Source organism: Myzus persicae, unplaced genomic scaffold (assembly GCF_001856785.1).
Source record: "Myzus persicae strain clone G006 unplaced genomic scaffold, MPER_G0061.0, whole genome shotgun sequence".
Taxonomy (NCBI): Eukaryota; Metazoa; Arthropoda; class Insecta; order Hemiptera; family Aphididae; genus Myzus; species Myzus persicae.
In genome coordinates this window covers 225,962-241,417 of record NW_019102804.1, presented here as the reverse complement: position 1 = coordinate 241,417, position 15,456 = coordinate 225,962, and the positions used below count along the sequence as shown (strand labels likewise).

Sequence of the window (15,456 nt, the reverse complement as noted above, 5' to 3'; positions counted from 1 at the left end):
TGAAAAATCGTAGGGGTTGGAATTTTGACTTGCAAATTTCGGGAGTGGACTTGCAAATTCTTGCTAATTATAACGAGTGATTTGACACCAGTTTTGAAAGTTTCTGACAACAAGTCAGGGCTGCGTGAAGTTGGCCCTTCCTTGGTTCCACCCCTTATAACTCCATTGCTTTTGACTTGCAAATTTTGGGAGTGGACTTGCAAATTCTTGCTAATTACTTGCTAAATAATGGCACTGTGCAAAACTTTTTTTGAAAAAGTGTAAGGGCCAACTTCACGGACGTGTAAAAATTCCTTGTTTTCTATAATTATTGTTTGTTTTTTTCTGCCGCTTTTGAAAACTATTTAAAATTTTTAATTTTGACCTCCCGAATGCACCAATTAAATTCACTCTCCTACTAGACTTACCTAATAAGTTATGTTCAGAATATTATTACAATATCATAGTACCTACTGTTATTTTATTGAATAATATAATTCTAATTTTTTTGAGGTTCCGGTATTAGTCAAAAGAACCAAATGATTTTGCAAGATGCCATCTGTTATTTTTTACCTTTGTGACTTAAACACATCTGGTATAAAATAAGCTTTTTCGTTCATAATACATTATTTTTATAGTTATAAACGTTAACGTTAAGTATACACTGAAGCACAACTGTACATAATATAGTTCAGTAAGCAGTTCATATATATTCGCACGAAAGTGTTGCATCGACATTTTATTTATTAACACTGTCGTTAATGTGACCATTAACACGGTGACATTTTTACATTTTAAACGCGTTCGCGATGTTAATTTAATACATTTTTATTTTTATGCATGTTTTCAAGAAGATATATTTTAAAATTTTGAATTTACGGCCGTTCTAATGAACGAAAGTACATATCATACCATCATAGCATGTTTACACCCAAGATTATCGTTTCCATGTTATTTTTAATTATAATTTTCAGTAAAAGTAATTATATAATAGGTACCTGAAAAGGTAATCCGATCTGACAAAAAATAAGTCATCACTATACCCCCCCCCCCCCTAACGAATTTCATTTTTTTGCATTAAACTAAAATATTTTCCAAATTATATAAAGAATGGTATTTTGTTGGGATTTATTACATTTATTATAAATCAATCTAAATCGTAAATCCTTATCCCTTTTGGTTCTTTGAATCAATTCAAGTGACTCCGCTGCAAAAAAAAACAACAATTAAGACAGACCGTATAAAAACTCAGTTGTCTCAAATAAACTACAGTCTTTATTCGATTTGTATTATATTTTATGATCATATGTAAATCGCCTATCATTAGTTTTTATCTAAAGGGTATCTATTTTCCTTCATACGTTTAAAGACAAAAATACTCCTATATTTTATTCTTAGAAATTATTTTTTGACTATTAAACAGATAAGAGATATAATATTAATCATCGTTACCTGACGAGACCACAGCTGGCCAGATGGACAACATGAACAACAACCAATACGTCATGTTCGTTTTTAAATTTAACGTCGTTTGCCAGTCATTTGTTTTGGTCTCATTATCATGACGCTGTTTCTGGAAAGAAAAAAATATAGACACTTTTAATATAACATTTTTAGAGAAAACACTGAAAATTGTTTGCAGTAAATATTATATATTATTATAGACACAATGATTCAATGCGCATTTTTTTCCATGTCATCTAGTTTTCCATGAGCATAAACAATAATAATTTTAAACTTTAATTTTTTTCATCAAACGCATATACATTTTTGTATACTCCGATGAACCGGTCGGTGCACGGTCCAGTTATTGTCGGTAAATATAGTAAGTCATTTCGTGTTTTATATTATATTATTATAAAAAATTTATAATATCGAGTTGTGCCGCTTCCATCTTGGAACAATGCAATTAATGAACAACAGGCATCTTCGTCTGAACATATATCTATACAGTTGCGTGCAGCAGACTGCAGCTGCCAGCAACTGTGAAAACTTCCCTCTGCGGGATCGAGACAATTAAAATAATATTTAATGCGGGAAATCTTGATCTCTTGATGGAAACCCGATTGAAGAAAATAATTTTCTTCGATATAATATATTTTATTATTATCGTTATGGCCGTGGCAGCCGGGGCAACTTTTCGCGAATCGGTTGGGCCCGGCTTAATTAAGCCGATATTATATACATATTATGAGCAAGACACCGCCATAACCACCAATGCCACTACCCTCCGCCGAGTCCACAGAATTATTTTTACATTTTTTTTTCATTTTCCCTTTCAACTTTTACCCCTTTGGCTTTTCTGACCAACCGACCGACCGAACCGAAATTCGTTTTGGGAAATAATATCCTCCCTGTCTGCGTTAATTGAGTTACCCGCGATTATATATAAAACCATATTACATAATATTATATAATATATATATATATAAACATGTATACACGAGTATATACGCGCACGGCGCATTACTCGCCGACAGCCGCATAAAGAATAATCATCGGCTGCCGCCGTTTTTGGCAAACTGTGTGTGTCCGTGGATGTGTGGGTGGAATATTCGCGTATTATAGTCGTTGCATTTGCACCCCCTCTCCGCCGCCGTCGTTGTAAACGCCGCCAACACGCCTCGGGAATCCAACGGAATGTCAATTAAGCCGAATTAAACGTGGTAGACCGCTCGGCTGACGGGTCACGCACTACAGGCAGACACACACGCACGAATTTACCCTCTTCGCTGGCATAAATTCAATGAAAGACAATCCCCCCCTCACCACAGTGCAATGACTGACGACGAGCTCGGCCGGAAGTACCCTCGCGGCTCTGGAGGATCTTCCGACACTATATACATATAATATAAGTACATGACTGAATATAGTATAGTCGTGTAAAGTAATAAACAATAATAATGTGTTCCGCATACGTTATCTAGGGTGGGTTAAGGGTGTATCCGCCGTATATTTTGTCCATTCATATACTAATATAAAATATCTTCTGCGAGTCAATATTTTGAGTTTTTGAAAAATAGATATGTGTTCGTATGGTATCGCTCAGAACGCATATCAATATGTACATAACTAGTTCCAATAGTAGGTAACAGTTTTTAATAAAATACAATATCGTGATTGACCACAATCCGTGATATTGTTATTACGATCTATTATTGTCAAGGTTTATCAAATTACCTTCGGGCTTATTGCATAACTGGACTAAGCTGTACGGAATGCAAAGTAGTTTGATAAATCCTTTTCGGCCCTAGCGAAGAACAAATAAAAAAACAATTTGCTTCAAAAAAGAAGCCCAAAAACAGATCTTGACTGTCGAATCAAGTGAGATAATAATATGGTATTGCACTGATTGATTTGGTTAATAAAGAGGAAAGGGAATTCACCCTAATGTCCCGTAGAAATATATAGGGTTCTCACACCCAAATTAATTTTACCCTATTTGCACCCACCATGGTTAAATCATTGTGACTCAACTCTCGGTGGAATATAATAACGCAAGTCATACGGAAATTAGTCTTGTGCGCCAATTGTATTATAGGGCGCATAATAGACTCGTCAATTATAGGCTGGTACGCCGTGGTAGAACGATAATTATTATCGGAAACGAGACAATCGTGGTTAATATACGAAATTCGTTTACGCCGCAGAACGACGTAGGCGGTATATATTATATAATACTATGATCAATCGAAACGATTTCATTTTTTCTAGACTGTCAATTACAGCTTGTCTTGTATAGTTTTATATATTATTCACCATGTTACGCCACGACGAAATTATTACTTGAGACAAATACCTGTTATAATAAATATATATTTATAGTCGTATTGATGAAGAGACTTGAAAAATAAAAATCGGTTCGCTATCCAATTATATTATCATATAATTTAAAGTTGACGGTTATGTATATTACCCCGCATCTTATTGTAAATGGAATTATTGTAAGGGAGAAGAAACGGATATAGAATAAGCGTTTTGAAGAAAAAATCTGATCGAATTTATCAGATTATAGAGCACGAAAAAAAAAATAAAATTGAATGATGATTACGTCAACGGTAATAATAAGTAATAATCAGAATGAAAGGGCAAATGGGTGAAGTGGCCATCATGATATGGTGGAGTGCAGACGACGCGGGCTGGGTAGCGTTAGTGTGCGGATTTGGTGGTGGTTAGGGGTGGTGTGGTGTAATATAAAATATATATAGGACGTTCAGAATTTCAGAAATTTTCTTATATTGAAATGCAAAATTGAGAAATATATATAATCCAAACGTAATAAAAAAGGTTAATCAAAAATACTTGATACATTTTTTTTTAAACTCTTATTGTGGTGTAAGCTTTTGAAAACCATAAAAAAATGCATATTTTTTTTGTAATAAATAAGTAGAGATATATTTTTAATGGAATTTTTGTGAATGAAAACATATTTTAACTGTTTGTACTTTGTTCGTTGTCTGAATATTCCAAAAGGAAGAATACCAGACATTTAATAAAAAGATTATATTTATAATTTATGTGTGGCTCAAAATGATAAACAAATTGTCAATTTTAACACTTAATGTAAATTCTGTAGCAATTTAAGAAAACCAATTAAGTTAAAGTACTTAAGTATGATACACATATAATGTACTGTCATATAAGGTTTAAAAAACAAAATAAATTATAACTATTGTTATTCGTTAGTTTCAACATGAATAAAAATACACATTTTAATTATGTCAATTTGATGTAACCAGAACATGATGTAATAAATGAACTATATAGTATAATGTAGATGAGGTAATTTCCCTAATTTTCAGTATAGTTAATGCACTCCGTTATGAATTTAGTAATTTACATACATTAGTAAAGATAGTTAATAACCATTATACATATGTTATGTTATATTGACAGCTACCCAGATACTTCAATCATGGTTATTATGTCTTATTAATTCTTCCGATTTCCTTACTCAATTTTGACACCTGTTACCGGTTGTTGATGGACATTAAACCGTACTCGTGTGATGTGTGCGATAATCATTCACTCAATATTAGGTCCAATGAGGCGGTACATCATCGGACGGACACGGGCGAGAAACTATAATATTATGTGTTATTTATTTGTGAGACGTAAGCAACAAGTCTTTTACTCAAAAGGCACTCAGGTGGTTGCACCACTAGCAGACGCTGTGTCTTCAGTTGTACTTATATGACGTAACAGCCAAATGAACAGAGGTCAGGTCAGGTCATTGCTGTTTATGTAGTAGTTTATTGCTTATCAATAATATAATTAAATTACAATTGGTTTTTTTAAATGCCTGGGAGTGTATGCGACGACAACACTGCAGCTTTGTTGTTGTTTTTAATTGTCCATTTAAATTATTTAATATTAGCTTAGTGTTGCAGTTTAAAAATATTTTCAAGTTAAAAATATGTTTGTAAGCTTATCACGGCGGAGGATGTGATGCATGATACAATGTTTTAGGAAGCCTGAATTTAAGCTGAATTAAAAATAAAAAATTTATAGCTGAGATATTGTGCATATTTTAATTTTTAACAACACGTCCGAGTAACCCTCGAAAAATGGATCACCTGAAATGACTACGACATAAAATATATTATATTATTAATTTTAAATTGAATATACTCATTTTTAACATTTTTATTGCTGCCAACAGCAAAATAGAATGAAAAGAAAAATTACTTTGGAAAACGTTTATAATTTTGTTCACCTTTAACACAATCACCCTGTACATTCAACGTGTGTAATATATTATACACTACTGGCTGCATAATAATAATTACTCCGCTGAGGCTTTTCATGTCGGTCGTGACAACCGTCGTCGTATTATTATTATATATAAATATAGCAGCAGCGCACCTTACTCAGTCGACGTTCGGGCCTCCGGCGGGACCAACCCCTACATTGTCCCACACCAGTAGTGGTAGTGGTTGTGGTGTAGGGTAGAGGTAGGGAGAAAGGCGCGATAAATAATTCATAGACACCGTCGAGTAGAGATGATAACCTTAGTGTGAGTTAGTGCTTCTCGTGTATATTATCTACAACGACACATAACTCGACCGACGTGGTAGTCGGTGTTGTGATTACGGATTTTGCAATCAATATTTTTTTTAACTATAGTAACCTCACTCGTGACCAATTAAGTGAAATTACTTTATAACCATACGAAATAAAAAGCTTAAAATATCAAAATATACATTTTATTTAGGAGACTATTATTGCTTATTAATTATTATTATAGCATAACTTAAATAATGTCGTTGATACACTGCCCATTCACTCAATACTTTTTTGTGTTAAAATTCATAATTGTTGGAAGATACGACCACACGTTTTTTTAACTGTGTAAAATGTGTGTCTCTACCGAGTATATAATTATTATTATACATACTATATTATTGTAGAATTATATTTACAGATTATTTAATTTTAAATTATAAGACTTCATGTACACATAAGTATATAACTTTCTATCGTCGATACAACGAATCTTCCTGTTAGATATATTATATACTTATTATAATCAAAATGTTGTATTAAATTAAATTTTTTATCAAATATGTTATCAATAAATATGTCATGCTACAGAAATAAATTAAAAAATATTTTTTATTATTATCAGCTAGGAGGTGTTCTCTTTTTTCCCCTAATTGAGCTTTATTGCATACAAAAACTTGCATTTTAATTGAAATCATTATTATAATTTCAGCAAAATATGTATTTAGTGCATGCAATTTAATAACTATACCTAGGTACCTAATAGAAATTTGGAAAATCAACGGCTCATATAACCACTAATTTTTTTTTAATAATAAATAAAATATAATACTCAAGCACCATTAAGTTTAATTGAAAACTTAAAATATAACATAAAAAAAATTGTAAGCCTAGTATTATTTTTTATAAACAGGGTATAATTTAAATTTCTGGTTATAGAAATAGGTCATTATTGCCATCCGGATTAGGTAGTAATTAGATTTTAACATAATATTGTCACAATTTGTTCAATCAAAAGTAGTAGATTGTCCGGATTCAATTATTTTACAGTCAACAGTAATGCCCTAGATTAAGGGCTTGTAGTCTGTCTTGAATGAACTTACTATATTATGCTGGTGTCGAATTTCCAATAAGCATATTTGAAATAATTTTCAATTTAAATTATCATTTATCACAAAATGATTTTCTTTAACGGTTGAGTGATTAATTTAAATGTATAATCGCGTTTGTACATCATCAGTCTTTAATATATTATAAATATTATAATATTATGTTTTCAACACTAAACAAATAAAATACTGGTAAATGGATAAGGTATACGACATTATATTATTCGTGCTTTTATTTCAAACATAAAACCCAATCATTATTTATTTAATTTTTACATAACTAATTTACTTGTTTGTAATAATATTATTTACTAAACGAATGAAATACTACTGAATCTTTTTTAAATACACAATTGAAATTTACGAGGGCTCATAAAAAATTAAACTAATGTTACAATGTAAGTGTCTTCATTTATTTTTGAATATAGTTTCAAACTATGTATACAATTATACTATTATTTTATATTTAGACTATTTACTACAACGTGCAATATTGTAAACACGCGTTTCTACACAAATAATTGATGTGTTGTATGTATAAAAAAATCTGTAAGTAAATCAAAAATTAGTTTAACAATTACTATTGACTAATATAATATCATTTTTACTTGTGAGTTCCAATCAAATATAAGACTGAAAGACCCTCAAACTGTTTGGTAAAAATCAGATCAAGACATTTTCTGAGAAGTAAAAACAGTGATGTATCAATAAGTCAAAAACCGTCAACAAAATAAGACACGATCGAACTGTCAAATTTATCGAGACCGATTTCAATAAGCTTAATATTACGTAACGTTTCTCCCTTAAAATGATTGACATCTTTCAAATTGATTAGTCTGTACCAAAATGTGTAATAGCGTTCAAACTTTAAACATTTTTTAAGCACTAGCGTTTAAATATTTAACGATACTGAACCAATAATGTAATTATTATTTATTATGCACCGCATACTTAATATGTACATAATATGGGAAATGTAAATATTAAAAAATAAAAGTGCATATAGATGGGAATGCAATAGTTTAACGTTTTAGCCAATTATATGTTTTGTTGAACTACCTGTAGATAAAAACAAACAGAAAATTAAAAGCAAGCAATTATTACGCAAATCGTAGCATAAAATATCCAAGGTTATTTCATTCTATAATTATTAATAAGGATGTGCTTACTTTTTATTTTATTTTATTTTGAAATAAAATTGATAATTAGTATATTTTTATGAAATAAAAATACCTTATTGCTTTGAAATAATATTATATTAAATTCATCAATGAAGAATTTCGGGTCCTATGAGGAAATTTACATTTTGAGTTAATTGTAATGTTTTCTGCATCGTTGGTTGGATCGCAATTCCCAATTTATTGAAAGAGCTATCCATGAAACTCCTCATTCTTCGTTTAAAACTTGATAGAATAGATAGTAAAATAACAAGTTCATAATAGCAATATGTTTTTACAAAAAAAAATTTAATTAAACATTATTATTGACATGCTCGAAACAAAGTATCTACAGAATTATATTTAATGACAAGTATTTTTTTTAAAGTAAATTAAATTTTTTTTAATCTACAATCCTGTGCTCGTATTATGAAAGATAAAGAAAAATACCAGGGCTTGCAAACGTAATTATAACGGAAAACGATAAACGTAAATAAATAAATAACACAAAATAAAACCTTACGTTTAACAAAATATATGATGTATCATTAAACAAAACATAGCGCAAAACGGTATATATTGTATTCCATTAAACGAAAATAATTAATTCCCAATTATTTAATAATACTTAGTAGTATTCAATTATTTATTCAATCCAAGAATTAATTTTATTCCGTATCCGGCTTATCCGGGAGATCCCGTATTAGATATTATTTTAAAACTTAATAAGAAGTTATTAATAGAATAATTTAAATACCAATAGCTAATAATAGTGATGCTCTGATAATATTGTAATGTACTATCTGTACTACGGTCGAAATTTATACCACTCAAGTTATTCAACTATTGTGTTCGGTGTTCAGTTTGCTCAGATTTATTCACTCGTCAGTGTTAGTCTAATTGTTGTCAAATGTTTAATATTTATATTTTATACTAATAAACTTATAGTTTTAACGTGCATACGTTTTCTTTATATTAGTTTAACCCATTTAATTAAATAAATAAAATTAAACAATACCTACTTAAAACTCAGAATAGGGAAATAATGTACCCAAAAAAAGGTATACTTTTAAATTGCGGCCTGTGTACTTTTAAAACAGGTATCTAAATACTTTTAAATTTTAAATAACGATAAACGCAAAAATTGTATAACGTTTTAATTCTGAATAACGATAAACACAAAAGTTGAATAACGTTTAAATTTTGAATAACGATAAACTCAAAATTTGTATAACGTTTTGATTGTAAATAACGTAAAACAAAATTTATTTTTCAAATGCAAGCCCTGAAAAATACACATTGATAGCTTGTTTCATATTAAAACTCTAGGTTCAGAAATCTTTATCATACGGTTTAGCCTATAGTACGGAACTACTTCGCAATTTCCTACTTATTTCTATAAAAATAAAATATATCTAACAATGTTTCTTGATGAATGCATATAGGTATTAGGTACTATATACATTTTAATATTTAACATAAAAAAAATACATAATTGCAGTTAATTTCATATTATGTGAGTATTAGATTGTATAGTAGGTATTATATTCAACTTGTGTGCCCTATAATCAGTGCATGTAATCTATTTTATTCGCAAGTAATTAAGTTTAAAACTATTCGAGAGATCAATCCTGATATATTACTATCCTGTGATGATCAAACCGGGTAGGCAGTAACAAAAGTATATCCAGAAGCACTTTTTTGGTATAAATCCATCACTTAATCTATAATAAAATGTAAGCATTTATTTTTCAATTTGTAATACGGTAGATTGAACTCATTTTTTTCCAAACACATCTCAATATTATATTAATGATAATACAATATAATACTTTTGTATGTTCTTGTTATAGAATTTAGTTGGTAATTTATCAACGTCGAGACATAGCGTACAATTGTATGTATATTAGGCTCATGGGCCCGTGGTAAAAATAGCTGAGCTAAATATTTTGAAAATTTAGAAATTCATAATTTAAGAATTTGTGAGGTAGGTAGGTAGGTAGGTAGGTATTTCTACAATGAGTATTTCATTTAATCAAACAAAATAAAGAAAGTATTTTAACAAAAAATTGTTATTTTTCGTTTAAATATTCAATTTTGTCCAAAATTTCAATTTCAAATGCATATAAATAAATAGAAAGTTGGGTGTGTGGGTATTTGCCGCTTTTCTGGACAGTAGGTGTTGAGTGGGTCTCAATCTTTGATCTGCTCAGAATCTACTACATAATATCATAGACCCCGGACCCGGTAGGTCGATAATAATTGTAGTGTGGAAAATTGCATATATTGGAAGTGGCTGAAAAAAGTATAACATTTTGTAAAAATGGATTATTTTTCCTACATTAATTTAATAATTAAAAATAAACATACAAAAAAAAAATTAGTTTAATGGAAAATCTACAACAATGGTGGTTTTTAATTACAATATTAACGAGTTAATACTATTAGTAAAATTATAAAAGGATATTTATACGATAATTATCAATAATTATTATGACGAACCTTTTAAAACAATATTTCGGAGTAAAAGATTAAAAAAAAAAAATAGTGGACTCATGAAGCATGCTGCAATTCATTAGATAAGGCATTGAATTATTATTACATAATTATTTTATAAGAAGATAAAAAAAAATTAATTAGTTTGAGTTCAACCTAATTATTTGTATAATCAATAAAGCTCAATTCAAAATGCATAATATAATTTGATAGTATTCAACTTTTGAAAAATACATCGATGTTTTCTTCTTTAAATTTGTTTATGTTGTGTAATAAATAAAAATATAAAAGCAACAATACTCATGCGTATTATATTATTAGTATTGTTATTTTTTATTCAGAATTTCGTATTGAATTGTATGTTTCAATTTTAGTATACCGAACACAATATTAATATGGTTTCTGCATACTCAGTAAAATAATATTAAAATACAATAATTTATCTTATGTATAGTCAGGTGCTATTATTTGTTATACGATAGATATTTAAATCTCATTGTATTATTTATGTTATTAGGTATCTCATTTATGTTATTTTTAAAAAAAGTACCTCTCTATTCCATTTGTTTTTCTGTATGCATTTATTTCGAACGAAAAAAAATCGAATTACTTTTTAACAGACGTTGGTCTGACTATGTAATATTATATACATTATGTATTATGGTTGGTCAGAGTTAATTTTAAATTTTAGTTTTTAAATAATCTTGAAAATTAGGAAAAATATTTTAAAAATAATAATATTTAAAATGTTGATTATTTTTTTTTGCAAAACAATAACTTAGCCTACTCTGTTATGCTTATATATTGTATACCATCACAATTTCATTGATATAATATGTAAGTTATAATACTTTCCTTTTTAACATCTTTTTAAAAGTCTGTTATTTTAATTTAATATTTGAGTTTCTCCAAACGTATTTTGTTTTTCACATTGTATTTGTGTATTTGAAATCAAACAAATCGTTATTAATTTTTTTATTTTCTATTATTTTTTACAATATTTTTTCATAAGTTGGATTGTATTTGAATTCTTCTTTTTTTTTGTCCTCTTCAATTTCATAGGACTAGTTCACTATTAAGAGTGTCTGTCATTTAGAAGTTACACACTCTAGGTAAATTGCATGTGTATTTTTACCGAGGAATTTAAAAGTGTCTACAATGAAGAATGCGTCCACTTTTTAGCTTTGTCCATTGTATTATAATTTAGAGGTTTCACTGTACTTATGTTGAACGATTTTTACTTGCGTAGTGCGTATACCAAAATGAAACGTCCAAATGCCATGAACTTTACGCGAAGACTGCCATTCCGTGGGGCTAAAAAAAATAATATTGCTTTCAACGTTTCAGCGACACTCGGTTGCGAAAAATGTGTTCAACCGGAACGCGAAAAGGGAGAAAAAAGAGTGTTATTATAGGTCACAACTGCCGTCTGCCGTATATGTATACTACACCTATATATATAAATATAATATATATAAAAACGAAACGAAAATGAACAATAATAATAATAATAAATATCAACCGAAAATCGATAAATTATATACGGCCGGTGGGGTATATATTTTCATCTCTTAATTCCGAACGGACGTTCGTGAGTCGGAAAGTATTGACTGCGATTCGAAACAAAGCCAGTGGCGCGGCAATGAACGACAAAGAGCGAGTATCCATTATTGTTTGCAACTGCAGTATAGCCACTGCTGCAACGGCGGCGACGAGGGAGGAGGTTTAGAGGAGCATTTGTCTCCATAAATTAATGATTCAACTTGTTTCGAAAAGTGTGCGGAACGATCGGAGAATAAATATATATATATATATATTATAGAAATAAAGTAAAAATACCCTTTCTGTATAATCGCGTGGACTCGACCTGGGCGCGAGTTTTGGAAATACTCGTCTTTCCGTCGAGTTCCGACCGGAATTTTCACATAAATAAAACTTCTTGACCGTCTGAATAAATTATACGGAATGTGTTTATATATATATAAGTATTGCGGAAGGCGAATGGGAGGAGAAAAAAAGTTTCCACGCTGATAATATATATATGTATATTTGTGAGTGTACGCCTGTGTGTGTGTGTGTGTTTGTGTGTGTGTGTGACCATAAATCACTGTAAAGTGGACGTTTTTTTTTTTTGTATTTATTATATATAATATATTACTCTTACTTTTTTTTTTTTACAGACGAAGGAAATCCGTAGTTGCCGACGACATATGAAACTGTATCTGGTCGCGCGATAGCGCCTACGGGGCGACGGCGCGGACGTCTCCGGGCCCCTGATCGAGCTCTCACTACCGCTGGCGAATGTGCGAAAAGTGTGAAGTGAGAGAAGTGCGAGTATAAATCGAAGGAGATGGTATCGCAGGATTCCCGGGCAATTTCCTGTGCGGTGGTAGAAAAAAACAAAAACCGAAACGGGGTTCGCTTAACGTTATTATCTGCTCAGGTTTTGCGATGGTGTGGAAAATGGAATGTGTGACCTTAGTAGGGAAACGCAGAGTGCCCGACCTCGAAGTGGACTCGGTCACCACAAAAGTTTTGAAGAACGGCCAGGTAAGCACCCCCTCCCCTTATCACCAACCCCTGAAAAATACGATCGTTATTTACAATTATTGTTGCTATACAGATCGGTGCCACGCAGTTGTTGATGGTTATCTCGGTTGGAGCTTATAAGCTGTCATGCCCGTGTTAGTAAAATGTAGTCAGTGGCAGACGGAGGTTTTGATTAATTTGCGATGATATTGTGTACGTTCGCATCGCATCTTAATGAATATAGGACGCAGAATACGTCGTCATTATTGCTTAAACGACCGGTAATAACTCGATGCACCTATACTGCGATGATAAATCATTTTAGCCTCGAGGTATACCTAATATGTAAAGTTATCTACCTACCTATATATGTTCATTGATACGTGAAATACCTACATTATTTTTGACTAAGCAACGAGTACAAATGTGGATCAAATTGTGTTCGAATCCCGATCACAAGACCAAAGTTTTAGTTCAAGTTTTCTCTGTTATTAGTACCAAGTCATGTTGGTACCCTAAGTATTGGTCAGTTTAACAGTTTTCAACTAAGTTTTTCATCTTGGTCAACTTCTTCAAAGCCGTTTTGCAATTTCCAAGTTTTTGTCCATAGGTATCTAAAATTTGTGAATTTCTAAGAACAAATACTTACTGTGTGAGTCACCTCTCCCTAAATTATTCCTAAGCAATAAGTTAGCCATGTCCATAGACCTTTTTGAACTTTAACCAACTAAACCAATTTTTAAATTTTTGTAAATATAAATCATAAATTCGTATGATCACCTTCCTCCGTTACTTAAGCATAAAGACACATTTCGTTTGTCAATTTTTTCATGCATTTATTAAATTTAATTTAAGTGAGTTTTTTTTTATCACACTAACAAAATAAGGTTAAATTTTAGGTGGGAAAATAAATAGGCACATGTACTCCATTTATTAAATATATATACACCGTTGTGAAAACTCGACAGTTTTAGTGGACATCGATCCAGCCCATCCAACAAATTTGTTGGTATATTGTTAGACATAGTTGAAAAACTTTCAAAATTTGTTGAACTTTATTTTCACCCGTTGGCTAATTTGAACTTTTGCACTACCAAGTTCACAACTCACCACCACTGTTTGTTGAAAAATTTTTTCCAAGCCATATAAAATATGTTGTTTGATTAAGTTTAAAATCTCTATGAAGTATTTTTAATTTTCTTTTAATTGGTAATACAATTTTTGTGTGTATAATAACTTACTAATATTCAATCTGTACACACAAATAATTACAAATTTTGCAAGCAATTTTGGCACAGTCAAATACTTGAAAACAACAAAACTGAAATTTTCAAAGTAATTACCCGATTCAATTATATTACGATTATATTACTCAATACCACAATAGTGCTTACAAATACTTATAATAAATTAATAACTATTATAATATAATTATTGAGAAAATTCAAATAGAAAATGTTTAGTTCAAAAACAGGTCAGTAGTAGTTAAGTTGAATTTTTTTACCTATTATAGTAACTATATATTTATGATGAAGCATGACACAGGTAAAAATGTGTATATGATATAGTTTTGCCTCATTTTATTTTTATGCCCTCGTGTAAAATGTATACAATATGTTGTATCCTTTAGCCCACTTAAATGGTATTCCAATCGAGATTCTATAACACATTTTGTGCAGACATTAAAAGAAGTATTAAAAAAATGTATGTTTAAGATATACCTTATATAGTTTCACAGCTTATATTTTATAATACAAATTAATACAGAATTGTTTTAAGGAGAACGTCAAAAACGACACGTTTTACATGTATATATCAGCTAATTAATGTATTAAATTATTGAATTATTGTACTTAATAGTTATTAATAATACTTGATAGTCGAAGTTAATATTGAAGTTTTGTTTGAAACGTCCCAGGTAAACGGGAAGTTAGTAAGTATGCCGACGAGATAACTTTTTAAGTAGTATGCTTAGGCACTAAATCAAATACTAATACGGGGGACGAGGTGACCGAGTGGTCTGACTCTTCCGCTGCGACGCAGCCGGTCGCGGTTCGATCCTCGGCCACCGGGCGGCATTTTTCTCCGGACAAGTCGCGGTGACCGGAGAGCAAGTGCTGCCATCCCCCACCCCCGGGGCATGGCAGAAACCTACGGGTGCCCCATTCGAAATTCTGCTAAAA

At 30.7% G+C, this 15,456-nt stretch overlaps 1 protein-coding gene across 2 annotated transcripts in view; it reads right to left on the bottom strand.

Moving 5' to 3' along the window:
• The window catches only part of LOC111033137, a 170,340-nt gene that overhangs the window by 65,367 nt on the left and 89,517 nt on the right, over positions 1-15,456 (bottom strand). For both annotated transcript variants that reach the window (XM_022313735.1, XM_022313736.1), the window contains exon 3: positions 1,432-1,552. In XM_022313735.1, the coding sequence (XP_022169427.1) occupies positions 1,432-1,486 (55 nt within the window). In that variant the 5' untranslated portion in view covers positions 1,487-1,552. The remainder of the gene's footprint in view (positions 1-1,431; positions 1,553-15,456) is intronic.